At 35.9% G+C, this 16,283-nt stretch overlaps 5 protein-coding genes and 1 non-coding gene across 9 annotated transcripts in view; 4 read left to right on the top strand and 2 right to left on the bottom strand.

Annotated features, from left to right (window-relative positions):
• The window catches only part of LOC124942740 (sufE-like protein 1, chloroplastic/mitochondrial), a 68,726-nt gene that overhangs the window by 32,204 nt on the left and 20,239 nt on the right, over window positions 1-16,283 (bottom strand). The gene's annotated exons all lie outside the window — the stretch shown is intronic.
• On the top strand, window positions 335-3,433 carry LOC124942738 (calreticulin-like). The gene is made up of 14 exons (XM_047483293.1): window positions 335-483; window positions 914-1,021; window positions 1,103-1,295; window positions 1,381-1,639; window positions 1,712-1,768; window positions 1,863-1,910; window positions 1,984-2,070; window positions 2,156-2,213; window positions 2,294-2,361; window positions 2,445-2,540; window positions 2,628-2,675; window positions 2,839-2,868; window positions 2,949-3,035; window positions 3,141-3,433. The coding sequence occupies exons 1-14, from the start codon at window positions 378-380 to the stop codon at window positions 3,150-3,152; spliced, it is 1,257 nt and encodes a 418-aa protein (XP_047339249.1). The 5' UTR covers window positions 335-377; the 3' UTR covers window positions 3,153-3,433.
• LOC124942736 (dihydrolipoyl dehydrogenase 2, chloroplastic-like) lies at window positions 3,654-11,079 on the top strand. Of its 3 annotated transcripts, XM_047483289.1 has the most exons (16): window positions 3,655-4,267; window positions 4,652-4,798; window positions 6,531-6,665; window positions 6,781-6,886; window positions 7,909-8,033; window positions 8,235-8,360; window positions 8,498-8,578; window positions 9,119-9,181; window positions 9,279-9,353; window positions 9,419-9,497; window positions 9,577-9,677; window positions 9,757-9,870; window positions 9,956-10,069; window positions 10,241-10,312; window positions 10,443-10,519; window positions 10,704-11,079. In XM_047483289.1, exons 1-16 carry the CDS (start codon window positions 3,962-3,964, stop codon window positions 10,771-10,773), a joined length of 1,791 nt encoding a protein of 596 aa, XP_047339245.1. In that variant the 5' UTR covers window positions 3,655-3,961; the 3' UTR covers window positions 10,774-11,079. The 3 variants fall into 3 exon arrangements, with proteins under 3 accessions (XP_047339247.1, XP_047339245.1, XP_047339246.1); XM_047483290.1 differs by lacking the exon at window positions 10,443-10,519 and having other exon boundaries at window positions 3,656-4,267; XM_047483291.1 differs by lacking the exons at window positions 9,119-9,181; window positions 9,279-9,353 and having other exon boundaries at window positions 3,654-4,267.
• On the top strand, window positions 11,641-13,672 carry LOC124942745 (GTP-binding protein SAR1A). The gene is made up of 3 exons (XM_047483301.1): window positions 11,641-12,016; window positions 12,368-12,499; window positions 13,123-13,672. The coding sequence occupies exons 1-3, from the start codon at window positions 11,888-11,890 to the stop codon at window positions 13,441-13,443; spliced, it is 582 nt and encodes a 193-aa protein (XP_047339257.1). The 5' UTR covers window positions 11,641-11,887; the 3' UTR covers window positions 13,444-13,672.
• Window positions 14,028-16,087, bottom strand: LOC124942744 (zinc finger matrin-type protein 2). Of its 2 annotated transcripts, none has more exons than XM_047483299.1 (10): window positions 15,971-16,087; window positions 15,745-15,825; window positions 15,637-15,661; window positions 15,458-15,540; window positions 15,136-15,168; window positions 14,952-15,030; window positions 14,819-14,871; window positions 14,572-14,632; window positions 14,388-14,470; window positions 14,028-14,283 (listed from the first exon to the last, which is right to left on the bottom strand). In XM_047483299.1, the coding sequence occupies exons 1-10, from the start codon at window positions 15,989-15,991 to the stop codon at window positions 14,191-14,193; spliced, it is 612 nt and encodes a 203-aa protein (XP_047339255.1). In that variant the 5' UTR covers window positions 15,992-16,087; the 3' UTR covers window positions 14,028-14,190. The 2 variants fall into 2 exon arrangements, with proteins under 2 accessions (XP_047339255.1, XP_047339256.1); XM_047483300.1 differs by having other exon boundaries at window positions 14,028-14,280.
• Window positions 16,151-16,222, top strand: TRNAP-CGG. The gene has a single exon. It is a non-coding gene; the product is annotated as a tRNA-Pro (tRNA).

The following is a 16,283-nucleotide window of genomic DNA, read 5'->3' as shown; positions in this document are numbered from 1 at the left end:
CAAACAAGACCTAACTAAGATTACTTATTAAAAATATTCCAATTAGGTGCTATATTATATTACCTAATTATAGATATCGATGATCGGACCGGGTTAATTAATATGTAAGATAGGTCCCTTAATAATTTGAAGTTGAAACTAAGTAGAAGAAGATTGTGGCCAATTAGTTGCGTCCATGTCATATTCCATGACAAGTGATCTGATTTGTCATCACCTGTTTCGTCCAACTCATCAAATAAATGTTTACAATTCCCATTTTATCCCTCCCCCCCTAAAATGACCAAATGAAGAAGATGATAGTGATGGATCCCCCTTATATACATACATCTTCTTCATCAGACTATCTTTCATCTTTCAGCTCAGTCAGTCAGTCAGCCATGGACACGAAGAAGAGACCAATCTCTGGTGGTCTAGCCTCCATCCTTATCCTCTCTCTCCTCGCCATTACAACTGCCGAAGTCTTCTTTGAGGAGCAATTTCAAGGTAATTTCATCTTCCTGCTCTTCATCTGCTGACTATTGCTTGCATTTCGGGGATCAATTGATTCTCGCACTGATTTTTACTTAAATCTCACCTCATTGCCGGAGATCATCACATTTTGCTTCTGTTTATGCTAAGATCTCATATCTGAGTTAATACTTTATGTTTAGTACTCGAGAGTCAATGTAGTTGGTAGATCTGTACCAGGGAATTGATTCATTAAGTTATCCATCTCCATCTAGGGAACATGTTACTACTTAATATATATATATTTCCAGCTTAATTTATGTTTAGTACTCGGGATGATTCGTATGATTCTGTAATCATGTTCTTCTTCTATGAGTGCTTTATAGTTTGTTACCGGTTGTAGTCAAAGTTCAGTGTCACATTTTGTCTTGAAACTTATTATTTTCACCACAATATATACATCCAGATGGTTGGGAAGATCGGTGGGTTAAATCTGAGTGGAAGAAGGATGAGAATATGGCTGGGGAGTGGAACTACACTTCTGGTAAATGGAATGGTGATGCTAACGATAAAGGTACTTTTACTTTTCTAGCTAATTTCTATATTTTTCATCTATCAGATGATCTCACTAAGCAAACAAAAATAATTGTTACAGGTATCCAGACTAGTGAAGATTACAGGTTTTATGCTATATCAGCTAGATTCCCTGAATTCAGCAACAAGGACAAGACTTTAGTTTTCCAGTTCTCTGTTAAGCATGAGCAGAAACTTGATTGTGGTGGTGGCTATATGAAGCTACTTAGTGGTGACATTGATCAAAAGAAATTTGGCGGTGACACACCATACAGGTTATATGTTTGATCTTTTTTTTAAGAGCTCTCCCCATTTTTCCCCGTTGTGCACTAATTTCTGACACCACATTACCATATACAGTATTATGTTTGGACCAGATATCTGTGGCTACACCACCAAGAAAGTCCATGCTATCCTCACCCACAATGAAACAAACCACTTGATCAAGAAGGATGTTCCATGTGAGACTGACCAACTATCCCATGTGTATACATTCATCCTACGACCAGATGCTAGCTACAGCATCCTCATTGACAATGTGGAAAAGCAATCCGGCAGCTTGTACTCTGATTGGGACCTTCTCCCAGCAAAGCAAATCAAGGATCCTGAAGCGAAGAAGGTTTGTCAAGGATTAAACTGTTTTAATTTTTCCTGTATTATTGATAGTAACATGTATGCTCATTGATGACAGCCTGAGGATTGGGATGACAAGGAGTTCATTCCTGATCCAGAAGATGTTAAACCAGAGGTAGATAGCATTTCTAGTATCCAATGCTAGCATTAGTAGTTCCTAACCGGTACAAGTTTTGGAATTGAGCTTATTATTTTGCTTACATTGACAGGGTTATGATGATATACCAAAGGAGATCGCAGACCAAGACGCTGTAAAGGTATGCATCCTACTCCTTTGTGGGTTTCTTTCAATTAAACTAGTCACTAATTGAGTTTGGTTTCCAAATTCAGCCTGAAGATTGGGATGATGAAGAAGATGGTGAGTGGACAACCCCAACTATTGCTAACCCTGAGTACAAGGGTCCCTGGGAGCAGAAGGTTTGTGGGATTTCTTTATTCAGAAGAAGTATTTCCGTACCAAATCCTTGGAAATTGATAAATGATTATGACTTCTTATTTGCAGAAAATTAAGAATCCTAACTACAAGGGAAAATGGAAGGCACCCTTGATTGACAACCCAGGTTCTTTTCATCCTCTTTTGAGCTACATATAATTTTAGCTTTATTCCTTAAATGTAATTTAAGCCTGTTGTTCTTGACAGATTTCAAGGATGACCCAGATCTCTATGTTTTCCCTAAGTTGAGCCATGTTGGAATTGAACTATGGCAGGTAGTGTTCTTTGACTAATTTTGACTAAGTATTCCTTTTTATAGTTGAGTTCTAGACTTTTAAGTATTTTCCTGCTTGACTAGGTGAAATCCGGAACCCTCTTTGATAATGTCTTGGTGTGCGACGATCCTGAATATGCAAAGAAATTGGTGGAAGAAACATGGAGCAAACATAAAGAGGTATGATGGGTTTCGGTTCAGATCCCGGTTTGTTACAATTGATTAGTGTTATTCATGTTTGAGATATTGTGTGTCGGTTTGCTGCAGGCTGAGAAGACTGCATTTGAAGAGGCAGAGAAGAAGAAAGAAGAGGAGGTAAATTCCACATAAGATGTTTGATTTCTATTTGTTGGAGTCATTCCCACCAATCCACTTTCACAAGATGTTTCCGCTATATTTGAGTCTGTATATGTTTTTTTTATATGTTCTTGTTTGTATCTTCTTCGTTTACAATGGGTTGCCTTGTTCTCTTCCACAGGAACCAAAGGCTGACCCTGCTGATTCAGATGTAAGTATAGTATAGTATGATTTAAATTGTTTGTTTTTAGCCAGAGTGTTTATGTAGTATTTATTGTAAATCTGTTTCAGGCGGAGGATGAAGGCGATGATGAATCAGATGCGAACAATAAGGATGATGACACCGAGGAAGAAGATGATTCTGCGGCGGCTGCTCATGTGGGATTTTTGTCTTTTCGTCATTCTATTATGCATGCATTCTCCCCTTCTTTTTTAAAAGTACGTTACTCATCTTGATTTTGTTTTGCTTTGGGTGTTTTTCAGGACGAACTATGAGAGAGGAGTAGGAAGCATATGGAATCGGATTTGTTTGTTGTCCCTAAAGATTGATATGATATGATTAAGAGTTGTTGTAGCAGTTGTTAGTTTTCTTGTTTAGAGAAAATAGAAACAGGGGAAGGAAACTACTGCAATGCAAAACAAATAGGATGATTTTATCAGAACCAGGCTCCTCTCCCCAGTCCCCACTTCTTCTTCTTCTTCTTCTGTATCTGAATTTTGTTTTTCAATTCACAATAAGACACTTCAAAATTGAGCTAGATTCTTCTTTCTCATTAGAAATTGGTTGGGTTTATAATAAAATCCTTCTATCAAATTTTATGTCTCTTCTTACTTTATGTTAACTTTCACTGTGCCTGTCTGGCTCTCTTGGTCTAAATTTGGATGAGTTCTGTTACTCTATTTGCATTATATATACTCGATTGATTATCAAAATTTATACGCAAACTCGGCTGGTAGATAATTCGAGCTACTCGAAAAATTTAAGATCTACTCGAACTAGAACTTGGATTGAGCTCCTCGAGCTCGGTCGAACCGAGTTTTCAAATGAAGTATTTGATTATTTAAGAAAAAAATCCCGTCCTGAGTCATCATCACTGAGAGAGCGCGCCAGCCCTTAACTGTCTGTCTGTCTGTCTACAACAGTGGGCATGAAACGATCAGTCTATCTGGTTTGCTAGTTGCTGCTTCGTTGGCTCCGCCCGCCTCTGCAACGGAGCTCTCGAGGTCTGCTCCTTCACTTCTTAAACATCTCATTTTTTCTCTCGAACTATCTCTCTCCTCATATATACATACTCCTTTTCAAAATGCACTCGTCTCTTTCTCTATCCACACCTTCTTCCTTCGCTCCATCCGATCGCACGGTGGTCTGTGACATTTTTTCTGCACAAACCGGCTCAGTTGTTGTTGTTCCTCGATCGATTCCATTCTGCGGTCTTCGAAGAGAGGTATATGGATTCCGCTCTTCAACTTCAGCTCCACGACCACTTGCAATTTCCTCTCACAGGCGGCAGAACAAGGTAAGAGCTTCTTCAAAGGATTTCGACTACGAGTTGGTTATAATTGGGGCTGGTGTAGGGGGCCATGGCGCTGCACTTCATGCTGTTGAGAAGGTTAGTTAAAATTACAACCACATTTGTCATCGAGGTTGCATGCGTGGTTTTGAGCTAATTACTTTTAGATACTTGAACGTGAGTATATATATCATTAAAATGTCTTAGCTTTGGAGTCAATTTGATAGACTTTATTTTATAAAGGAGGCAGATATCTCATAGTGTTTCAGCATAATCAAATGGTTTGAATGAGCTAAAACTTGACGAACTGATTACTAAAGTACTTTGTCATGCCCACAATGTAATGATCATTATTGACATACTTCGCAAGATGAGTTCCTTTAGAAGAACTACATCAGAAAAATGCAGTTATTGTGTATTTTTTCTTCTTTTTATACGTTTAGATGCTAAATATTTTGTAATATTATACATTGACCATCCCAGGGCTTAAAAACTGCTATAATTGAAGGAGATGTTGTCGGAGGGACATGCGTTAATCGCGGTTGTGTTCCCTCCAAAGCCCTTCTTGCTGTAAGTGGTCGCATGAGGGACCTTCAGAATGAACACCACATGAAGGCTTTTGGCATACAGGTGATGTAAGATGTTGTTTGTTTATACTGGGAACTCATGCTATGTTTGCTATCACTAAAGTTGCAACACTTAGTATTTTTCCTTCTATCCCACATTGAGCCTATTTTGAAACATAATTGTGTGTTTTTGTCTCTCAAAATTTGGATGCAAGGTCTCACACATATGTAACATCAACTAAAATAACGTTTTGTCAAAATTCAAATGAAAGCACTTGGATGCAAGTGTATCTGACTTCAATACACCTTATCAATTGTTTCCAAATGGACTTACTAATAGCACAAATGATAGGAGATATTTAAAATTTAAGTTACCATTAACATGCAACTAAAATATTTTGGAACTATATGATAATAACATAGTAACAAGTGGTTGGTTTTAATTCTCGGGATGAATGATAACACAATTTATTTATTTTTTGAGAAAAAGGTTAACCTTTTATTGAGTTTAAACGTAAATTGCAAACAGTTCGGTGATTTCCTTAAACATAAGAATCCATCAGATCAAATCAACATTCAAAATCAAGTAAAAAACTAAACTCTTGACTTGATTCTTCATCTTCTTTCTTGTCTTTTTCTTTAAAGAGGATTTTATCAGTATCAAGACCCACTCTTTGCAAAGCAGCCAGTTCTGATTTGCATTTGGACTTTCCTTCCAGTGAATGCTTTGCTAGATTCCAATTGTACAAACTCCTTTCAAATTTCTTCTTCATTTCTTATTGTCTTTGCAAAGGCTCTTGCATTTCTTTCTTTCATAAATCATAGCTGCAAAATAAGCAGAGACACGGTTGTACAGTTTTCTGGGGATCTGGTCCATTCTCAGCTTTGTGCCTTTTTTAGATAGAGGTGGAGAAATTATTTCTGATGGAAATGGGGAAGAGTTGTATATCCAGACATCAATCATACACGTTTAAAGAGATTTTATAACTACTCATGTTATATTTAGTTTTAGTTTTGCAAAAAGGAAAAGACATTGTATTAAATGAAAAAGATTTACAGAATTTGAATGAATGAGATGCTGAATTGTCTAAGTTGTCATTTTCAAAGCAAAAAATATACATCATAAATTTCATCAGTTGAATACAAAAGTATTAATCTAACCCAATCAACTACATTTCTAATTACATACGTCGTGGATTATATTTGATCTGAATCCAATCCCCGTTGTCAGGTATTTTTAGTTAGTTTCTCATAATAAAATTGAATGTCTCAATTTTCTTAAAAAGGTTTAATTGGATAGAGAAAACATTTTCTTTTTGTTATCACAAATTGTTTCCAAGACTAACACATAGTCACTTATTTCCTTATTTTGATTGTGTTCCCAGATTGAACTCATAATTGAAATCTGTAATGTTCTCATATACAAATTTAAGGACTTTTTTGTTTTTAGGAAAGCTCATATATGATACTGACTTCTCTCCAAATGAGGGAATCTCATAATTACCTTTGAGTTATTGTATGTGGAAATGCTTCTTCTGTATGATCTCATGTCCTCTTGCATCAGTATTTACTATTTATATGTCATAATTTAATTTTTTTTCATCTTGAGGAATCAAGGGAGTAAAGAATGTAGAAGATTGTACTATCATGTGTATTTTGATATAGTTAAATTTTGCTCATATTTTGATATTGTATTTTACAAAATTACTATGCTTTTTAGATGTTGGGTTCCTTATCCTCTGTTTTTGCTATATTGGTTCAACATGTCAATTATTAATTTCCAATTCTAATTATAGGTTACAGCTGCTGGGTATGACAGACAGGCAGTGGCTGACCATGCAAACAACCTTGCTTCAAAAATACGAAATAACCTGACAAATTCGATGAAAGCGCTTGGTGTTGATATATTAACTGGTGTTGGATCAATCTTGGTATGTTTATACTGAAAGACATTATTTTCTGTATTTATTATAAGATGCGACCATAAAGCTCGTGTTTTGATAGCCTTTGAATCTATATATATGTAAGATGTTGCTTGTGTATTAGGGTCCACAAAAAGTGAAATATGGGGCTAACAATGTGATAACAGCAAAAGACATCATTATTGCTACGGGCTCTACACCATTCGTGCCTAAGGGTATTGAAGTTGATGGTAAGTTCATGCCGTTTATCGGTTAGGCTTTTCAACAATTTGTCTATTTATCAACAATATATGTATGGTTTATTAATGTAGTAAAAGAAATGAAAGTGCTGCGCCTATGAGAACTGGATTCAGATTATTTTTCAGTTATTCTTGGTATTGTTATTCTGTTTGTGTAAAAATCCTTAAATAATATACCCTAGGACATCATTTTCATGGGAGCTCTTTGCTAATAATAAAAAAATCATGGGAGTTCTCCCCATTTTTTTCTTTTTGAAAGAAAAATTTACAAGGTAATTTCATGATAACTAATTTCATGGGAGTTCTTTGCTAATAATAATCAAATAATAGTAAAAGGAAAATATAACAAAGGTCCCACCGAAACTCGAGTAACTGGATTCAGAGTCCAATGTCCTGACCACTAGACCAGGGACCATTTGTCAAAGTCTTCCTATTTATTACTTAACAAATATCAGGGCTCTTGAAATGTTCCACATTGAGAATATTTTGAACATGATTAATCTTTCATATGCTCCAAATCCCATTTCAGTTGAAATCTTAAAATTTTGAAGTATCTAAGTTGATTAATTAAATATTTGCCAATGGATCATGTCATAGATACTAGAGAGGTATTACAAATTTCTTGGATTCCTCTCCAAAGAGATCAACTTGAAATGTTTTTCTCTTTCCTTTTCCTTTTATAAACTTAACATATGGAGCACTACTAGTCCTTGTGCCTTGTCTTTTTCTTTGGTCTTTGTTAGGTTTGGCTTTTTGCATTATCAGGGTCCTGATCACATCCTCTTCCCCACGTGTTTTGGGTGTTTTTGGTCTATTTGTCTTTGTCGTTTTTTTCTTAAATGACGATTTTATGATTATTCTGTGTCCTGTTTCAAAAATGAAAATATTTATTTTCTTGGTCCACCTGTAAGAAAATGTATGTACATGAAGTGCCCTCTAAAATCCACTATGGTCGGTCATATTAGGTCTTTTAAGTTACCGTGGATAGTCATATTTGTCTTTTAAGTTCGCAGGTAGGACAGTAATAACCAGTGATCATGCACTTAAATTGGAATTTGTTCCTGACTGGATAGTCATAGTTGGAAGCGGTTATATTGGTTTGGAGTTTAGTGATGTTTATACAGCCCTTGGAAGTGAGGTACAATTATATCCTTTTTAAATATTTATTGTTATGTTAATAATGTGATAAAGCACATCATGAAAGGACTCTTTAGTGTGGGTAAAGGAAGAAGAAAACTGTCAAATGATTGCAGCAAGTAGATTCTATGTTTATGGTGATTTTTATTTTAATGGATTAGATTTGACTAGTCACCAAGTTAATGAAGGGATAGTTGTGCAGGTCACATTTGTTGAAGCTTTAGACCAGCTTATGCCTGGATTTGATCCTGAGATTGGGAGGCTGGCTCAGCGTGTCTTGATTAATCCAAGAAAAATTGATTATCATACTGGTGTATTTGCAAGCAAGGTTTACATTCAATAATAATTCTTAGTTAACTTTGCTTGAAAGCTAAAATAATTTTTTTATGATTCTCCTTGAATCTATGAGTAACCCCTGTTTCCAAATTTTGGTTACATTCTATTATGATTGAACATTTTAATCAGATTACTCCAGCGAAGGATGGGAAACCCGTGAGTATTGAGCTTATTGATGCCAAGACTAAGGAACCAAAAGATACTTTGGAGGTATATTTTCAGTATGTGGTGTAAGCAAATATTTTGTCTAAAGAGTCGACGAAAATATAAACGATCAATCTGTTATTTATGCTGAATTAAATATGTAAATGTCTTCAGCTAGATTACATACGCATGTTTTCTTGTTATCCATGAGCTATTCAAAGTATCAAGGTAGATTAAGATATCAAAATATAGGTATACGGGCCTATACGCATACATCAGATTTGAAAGAAATAACAGAAGACAATTGTTTGGTGTTGCTTGTCCTTAAATCAGTTATAGAAGAACATCTATTTTCCGTTATCCATGGAGAAATTGATGCTAGTTGTTGATACAAGGTTCCTTATCATGCATGCCTTCTCATATCATTGAGAATTTGATCTTAGACATCACTTCAGTTAAAAGAAATTCAGTTTCTAGTATTAAGAAGTTTCTGAGAAAATTCCATTCTCAAAATCAGTATGAGCAATACTAAAAAAGAAACAGTTTTTGTAGTGGCTTTTTTAATAACGGAACATGCCATATACTGAAGATCGTGTAGTATTTTAGGTAGATGCTGCTCTTATTGCTACTGGAAGGGCTCCATTTACGAAAGGGCTCGGTTTGGAGAATGTAAGTGGTCTAGATAGATGTATGTAAAGCAACCGGCAAGATCTTTCAAGTCATAAGTGCCAAAATCTAGTAATCTTGTGTCATGTTTGATGAGCAGATTAATGTAGAAACCCAGTGTGGATTTATTCCTGTTGATGAGAGAATGTCTGTTATTGATGCAAATGGAAAGCTGGTAAGCCTTTCATCAATGTGTTCATGGATCTGTTTGTTTGACTAATAGTAGTTCTAAAATTTTAGGTTCCTCATTTGTATTGTATCGGTGATGCAAATGGTAAAATGATGCTTGCACATGCAGCAAGTGCACAAGGGATCTCTGGTAACAGCCTCCTTCTGCCTTGGAAGATAATTATCTATTTTTGTCACGTTTTTGAGATGGTTTTACTTTATGAGCATAGTTGTGGAGCAAATTTGTGGAAAAGACCACGTGCTCAACCATTTGAGCATCCCAGCTGCATGCTTCACTCATCCAGAAATCAGCATGGTTGGGCTAACAGAGGTGAAGCATTCTTTTATAAAATTTCTGTCCAATATGAATGTCATTAGGGTGGTCTTAATCATGTCTCATAACTGTTCAGCCTCAAGCTAGAGAAAAAGCGGACAAGGAAGGATTTGAAGTCAGTGTTGCAAGGACAAGCTTCAAAGCTAACACAAAAGCCCTGGCAGAGAATGAGCCAGAAGGACTTGCAAAGGTAGCATATGTAATTTTTTTATCCCTTTTTTGTTTGTAATTTCCTTGGTTGAGTGACATATTTCTGAATTCTATTGGTTTTGCAGCTAATATATAGACCTGATAATGGAGAAATACTGGGAGCTCATATCTTTGGCCTCCATGCTGCAGACCTCATCCATGAGGTATCTAATGCTATAGCCATGGGAACGCGGATACAAGTATGGTTTGTAACCTTTTAATTTTTATTATATTCAATAATAATAATAATAATAATAATAATAATAGTTAATTTATTCAAAAGTTGTATACACATATTTGGGTAAAATGACAAAATATGGTTAATCCCGTAGTATATTTGCTATTGTGAGTCTGGAATTATTCTTGTACAGGACATAAAATTTGCAGTTCATGCACATCCTACATTATCTGAAGTCGTTGATGAACTGTTCAAGTCTGCCAAGGTAAGAAGACGAGGTTGGTTGGTTTAGAATAAACAGTGTTGTTGTTATTGTTAATTAATTGGTCGGGATGAGAAAATGAGTTGAGAAAGAAGAGAGAGCTGAGGCATCCAAATGCTGCTGCTATGTGTAGGTTTGCAAGTTGCAGGTAAGGAGTAGGAGCACAGCCTCCTTAGGTCCTGAATTGAGATTCTCTGTCATTTTACACTGGTACATTAACTAGATCCCATTAATTTCATACACATTCACTAAATATAATAATTTTTTACCTTTGCTTAGACTCACCCATGACTACTCACCCTTTTTCAAATCTACTTTTTCTTTCTTTCTTAGGCACATAGAAAACTTATATAAACTTCATTTTTTATGTATGCGGGTAATCCTTTTGAAACAGGTTAAAGTTAACATTTCTGGTCAAGTTGCTGAGCCAATGGCGATCTAAGATCCTCCATTGCATTGCGTAATTCCTGGAATCAGCTGAACTTGTTTTACTATTTTCTCGACATTTTGTCCCGTTTCCCTAATGGAGGCGCTTTATCCTTCTTCCAATTATAAACACTATGAAGGAGTCTTAGATCAAACAATTTACTTGGATTGGTTATTTTATAGTGGATTTTCCTAAGAGAATATAGGTATGGATTCCTCCAATCCATCCATTTTGAGTCTATTTAGATATCTTTTTTCCCTTCTAGTTTTATTTGTATCGTATCATCGATTTAGATACAATTAATTGTACGGCCTTTTATTCTATAAATTCAAATATTTACATATTTAGGTGTATCTTCTTTCTTTGTAATTATATTACATGTTTGTATAATTTTATTTTAAATTAAAAAAAATTAATATGGTTATGTAAATTTCGTTCTTCATAAAAATAGAGAAACAACACCATCATGTCTTCTCCGTTAATAATTTACAAGAATTTAAAGACTTTAAATACCATGAAGATGTTATATTGGTTTGTTGGTAAACATCATTGTTGATTGTTGTTTTTGAATGGTTAATCTCGTTTACAATATGAACGTGTTTTTGTATTATTTTTTCAATGTTTATTTATATTATATATGGTATGTAATTTTTTTTAAATATTTTTTTTTGTTTCCTTTTCAATATTGATATATTATTGTAAAAAGGTGGATAACTTTATTAATATATATAAAATATTATATATTATAAGGGGGTAAAAGAATGAACCCGGTCCAGATAGTGAGATAGATCGGTCCGGCTCGGGCACATGAAAAGGGGAAGGACCCACAGACAGGAAGAGAGAGAGAGAGAGAAGCGTTTTGTTGCAAGGCAACCACAAACTTGTCTTGTCGTCGATCTGGAACGCCTCTCTCTCTCTTTGTGGCAACAACAACTCATTTCCTTCTCATTCATTTGGAAACCACCTCACTTCTCTCTTCTCTTCTCTTCTCTTCATCGACATCACCTTGTGCTTTCGGCGACCTTTCTCAGATCAACCTAGCCGCCTCCTCCTCTTGTTTTCAGATCGATCCACATCCTTTTTGCTTTCTCGATTTCATTTTTTCCTCTATCTAATCGCCTGGATCGGAGCTAGATTTCCGATTTTCAATCATGTTTTTGTTCGATTGGTTCTATGGAATTCTCGCATCTCTCGGTCTATGGCAGAAGGAGGCTAAGATCTTGTTTCTCGGCCTTGATAATGCCGGAAAAACTACGCTGCTTCACATGTTGAAAGATGAGGTTAGTCGTCTCCTTAGATAGATCCATGTATATATATATATTTCATAATCTACTCTTTCCACTTCATTCATTTTTTCTATGGATCCATATATTCCTGTTGTTACGCTTACAATTATTTGTTGTTATCTGATACCTTCCTTCCTTCCTTCCGGTTCTGTAATGATCCGTTGCTGAAGGTTAATTGAAATACGTTTTCCTAGACATCATACATGATAAGTTCTATTATGTTGACTCTATATTCTTAATGAGATTGATTTGCGATCTGATATTTGATAGAAATTAGCCGTTCTGATGTCTCCCGTAGAAATATAACGATCTGATCTGATGTGTCCACTGTTGATGTTATTACAGAGATTGGTTCAGCACCAGCCAACCCAGCATCCTACCTCGGAGGAGCTTAGTATTGGAAAGATCAAGTTCAAAGCATTTGATCTCGGAGGGCATCAAATTGCTCGCAGGGTTTGGAAGGATTACTATGCCAAGGTTTGCTTCTTTTGTTTGACCTTGTTCTTGAGTTTCAGTGCAATCCTTTGATTGTTAATCAGCATAGATAGACATACATATATGACATCCGATTGGGGCGAGTTTTATTTATGTTCCTTGTCTTGTCGTGACCCTACATCATTGATTTGTGTTACATAAACTAAACCACCAACATCCACATATGAAAGCTAAGGCTTCATTTTACAAACATGGCCTTCCACTGCTATTGCACTTTCCAGGATTTATTTGTTGAGCCCAAACATTAGCAACACTGTTATAGTCTCAATTAACTCATAACTTGATAATGTATTCCTTTTAAACTAGTAATATTGTGTTCAAATTACAACTATGCTTGTCTTATTATTTGCAATGTTCAACCTGTCTTTAATGTCATTGCTGTTTGCTGAGTTCTGCAATCTATTTGCCTGTCTAAGCATTTGTAATTTGGAGTATACCTGTATGAAGTGCAGGTGGCAAGTTCAAATTCATTAAAATTTGTAGTATGATATATACTAGAGGTGTCTGTCATGAATGAGAGCAACTACTGTCAAATTCATTTTCATTTATACCCTTGATATAGTGTGGACTGGTCATGTAATTGATATGGGTTATGTATGAATCAGGTGGATGCTGTAGTGTATCTGGTGGATGCATATGACAAGGAAAGATTTGCAGAGTCAAAGAAGGAGCTGGACGCCCTGCTCTCGGACGAGTCATTGGCAAATGTTCCATTCTTGATTTTGGGCAACAAGATTGATATCCCTTATGCTGCTTCCGAGGATGAATTGCGTTACCATGTGGGTTTGAGTGGAGTGACAACTGGAAAGGGGAAGGTGAACTTGACAGATTCAAACGTGCGCCCATTGGAGGTCTTCATGTGCAGCATTGTCCGGAAGATGGGTTATGGAGATGGATTCAAGTGGGTCTCACAGTACATCAAGTAGTGTTTGAACCCAGACCAGACCAGACCAGCCAAGCCAGTACTGGAGTGGAGTGGAGCCCCCCACCCCCACCCCTTTTTTTTATTAGATGGTAAAATGAACTTTGAAAATTGAACCAACCAGTTGTGTTTGATATTATAATGATGATGATGATAGGGGGAATTATTTTCAGTTGTTTCAGCCAACATTTGTTCTGATTAAACAAACATATAGCAATCCTCTTCTGCTTTTTGTTATGATCCAAGTTTCATTTTTCATTTTTGTGGTTTAACATTTTTTTTGAACAATTTGAATTGCTTTTGCCAATGACTAAATTCAATATGCCAGTCTCTTTTATTTATGTATTTGGCTGATTTGTGTCTACTAAGTTTGGTTTTCAAATTCAATACGAAAATATATGGTTTGTTTTTAGTTAGGTTAGGATAATGATGATACTACATATACACATACATAGCAGCAGAGATTTCCATTTTGATCTTTAACCATAACAACTCTTTTTCTCTGGCTCAAATGTTCAATAATTTTAAGCTAAAAAAAAGAATCTTATAAATGGACTAGTCACTTGGTAAAATCTTTAATATAATAACTCAATGACTAATATATAAATAAAACTTAATTGTAACATTCTCATAAGCCAATCCAAGCCAAATGGGGTGCAGATTAAATTCAGTTGAAATTGACAGTTGCACAAAAAGAATGGGGTTAATAAAGAAGGCGAGATCCGTCCGTCTGATTAAATTTAGTTGTTTTTCATTTCTTTGAAGTACCGAATCCCCCAAATCCCATCATAGCTGCAACATCCGGGTCTAATTCAGGAGTTTCCTCCTCTGCTGATTTCTCCTTCTGTTCCAATGAATCAATTGATCAATCAGTAGTCTTAGTAATAATAGTAGTAACAGTAATCCGATGAGAAATATCAGCCCAGCCCACATATATGTATGACTGACCTTCTTCTCTTTCTTTTTCTCTCGTTTTAGGCGTTTCCTTTCCTCCTCTTCTTGTTGCTGTTTCAAGATCCTTTCATCAAAATCTACAACCACAAAAAAAAAAACAATTATTTGTTTATCTCAACCAACCAACCAACCAACTGGGATGGATATATGGGTACTATTATTAGCAGGAGGAATATACCTTGTTCTGTAAAGCTTCCCGAATCTTTCCTTTTCTTCAGTACTTCAAATCTCTGTTGAACCTGTTAAAACTCCACAGCCAACACATCAACACTACTAATTACCAGAAGAAGGTAAAAATGGAACATTAGTTTGTTTTCATACACAACAAGAGTCGTCTCTTCCTTATTCTGCATATCTCCTCCTATAATATATATTTGTCATGAAAGTGCATCGATAGAATACCCAAAGCTCGAATTGTTACCTACCTGTTCAAGGGATGCCCGTTCCACTCGCATAGACATACCCAAAGCTCTTTGATCTACAGGGGAAACAAAGAGAGAGACATAATCCTTCTGATCAAATGAAATCTGTAACTAGGCTAGTTGGGTTTTTACATACGTTTCTTTCCATTGATATGATCCAGGTAATTTGCTGAATCTTTCACTACACATTCACAGACTTTGCAGAAATATCCAGCCTGTAGAGAATGCAATCATGCCAAACACACAATCATCTCTCCCTTCTTCAAGTACCAAATCCAGTTTTACTAACACACACTTTCAAGAAGAAGAAACCAACATACCTGATGGCTTAGCGGTGCTATTGGAGTGATTACCTGCAATTTAAGAAAATGAAAGGAAATGATCGCATTGAGATACTAAAAATGCACCCTAAGTACTCAAGTGGATGTTTTCACAGTAGGAAAACAAACACAGGCAGGCAGGCAGGCAGGCAAGCAAGCAAGCATGTTGATTTAAAATCCAGTTTGTCATCATAACTTTAGTCTAAAGTTGTTGATCAATGAAGAATTAGATATCCAATGGGTACATATACTTGCTTTTTTGCCTGAATGGTGGTACATATATAGATAGATAGATAGATAGATAGATAGAGAAGGTAACAACCTGAGTCTTCCCCAAGCGGGATTCAAGATCAACCTCAAAGTCCCTATGCTTCAATGGTTGTCTTTCGACAGGAGGACCTTTAGCTGTTATGTCAATAACGGTGAATCAAGAAGAAGAAGAAGAAGAACAATAAAAGAGTATTAAAAGTATGAAGAAGGAATTATGTTTAGTTTACTTACATTTGGATTTAGACTTGGCCTGTTCCTATATATAGATAGAGAATGGCACAATAATAATAAGAAGAAGAAGATAAAGAAAATGAAATGAAATAAAGATGGAATAGGTACCTTTTCCTCACGTTCACGAGCGCGTTGGAGGTACTCTTCTGGATCGAACTTCCTTCTGAAGGTATTATCAACACCTGCCGCCTACAAATAAATAGAGAAGACATTTATCCATCCATCAGGGGGGTGGGGGGATTAATAGAAGAAGAAGAAGAAGAAGGCAACAAAAGAAAAATCATTGATTGTGTATGGTGTGTGTGTGAGTGAGCGAGCGAGCTTGCTTGCTTACGGGGTTGCTGGAATTAGCCATTGATGACGGATGAATTTTAGGGTTTTTCTTGCGGAATTCAATTCTACTGAGTTTTTCTTCTTCTTCTTCTTCTTCTGAACTTGTTTGTGATTGATGGATTGCCTAACGAAGGAAAGAAGGAAGGAAGAAAAGTGATAATATATAGAAAGCTAAACATCCGGGTGTTTGGTCTAGTGGTATGATTCTCGCTTCGGGTGCGAGAGGTCGTGAGTTCGATTCTCGCAACACCCCTGTAATAATATTTTTATTTAGTTAGTTTTTTTGGCAAAACCAGAAACTAGCTTAGCATAAA

Source organism: Impatiens glandulifera, chromosome 6 (assembly GCF_907164915.1).
Source record: "Impatiens glandulifera chromosome 6, dImpGla2.1, whole genome shotgun sequence".
In the NCBI taxonomy this organism is placed as follows: Eukaryota; Viridiplantae; Streptophyta; class Magnoliopsida; order Ericales; family Balsaminaceae; genus Impatiens; species Impatiens glandulifera.
Note: the sequence above shows the minus strand (reverse complement) of the source record. Positions and strands in the feature narration are given on the sequence as shown.

Excerpts from the sequence above, each read along its gene's own strand:
- LOC124942738 (XM_047483293.1), top strand. The coding sequence starts at position 378 with ATGGACACGAAGAAGAGACCAATCTCTGGTGGTCTAGCCTCCATCCTT. Across the intron at positions 484-913 it reads CTTTGAGGAGCAATTTCAAG|ATGGTTGGGAAGATCGGTGG; the intron begins GTAATTTCATCT and ends ATATACATCCAG. Across the intron at positions 2,869-2,948 it reads CTGACCCTGCTGATTCAGAT|GCGGAGGATGAAGGCGATGA; the intron begins GTAAGTATAGTA and ends AATCTGTTTCAG.
- LOC124942736 (XM_047483289.1), top strand. The coding sequence starts at position 3,962 with ATGCACTCGTCTCTTTCTCTATCCACACCTTCTTCCTTCGCTCCATCC. Across the intron at positions 4,268-4,651 it reads CACTTCATGCTGTTGAGAAG|GGCTTAAAAACTGCTATAAT; the intron begins GTTAGTTAAAAT and ends TGACCATCCCAG. Across the intron at positions 10,070-10,240 it reads CCATGGGAACGCGGATACAA|GACATAAAATTTGCAGTTCA; the intron begins GTATGGTTTGTA and ends ATTCTTGTACAG.
- LOC124942745 (XM_047483301.1), top strand. The coding sequence starts at position 11,888 with ATGTTTTTGTTCGATTGGTTCTATGGAATTCTCGCATCTCTCGGTCTA. Across the intron at positions 12,017-12,367 it reads TTCACATGTTGAAAGATGAG|AGATTGGTTCAGCACCAGCC; the intron begins GTTAGTCGTCTC and ends ATGTTATTACAG. Across the intron at positions 12,500-13,122 it reads GGAAGGATTACTATGCCAAG|GTGGATGCTGTAGTGTATCT; the intron begins GTTTGCTTCTTT and ends TGTATGAATCAG.
- LOC124942744 (XM_047483299.1), bottom strand. The coding sequence starts at position 15,991 with ATGGCTAATTCCAGCAACCCC. Across the intron at positions 15,826-15,970 it reads TGGCTAATTCCAGCAACCCC|GCGGCAGGTGTTGATAATAC; the intron begins GTAAGCAAGCAA and ends ATTTATTTGTAG. Across the intron at positions 14,872-14,951 it reads TCATATCAATGGAAAGAAAC|ATCAAAGAGCTTTGGGTATG; the intron begins GTATGTAAAAAC and ends TTTCCCCTGTAG.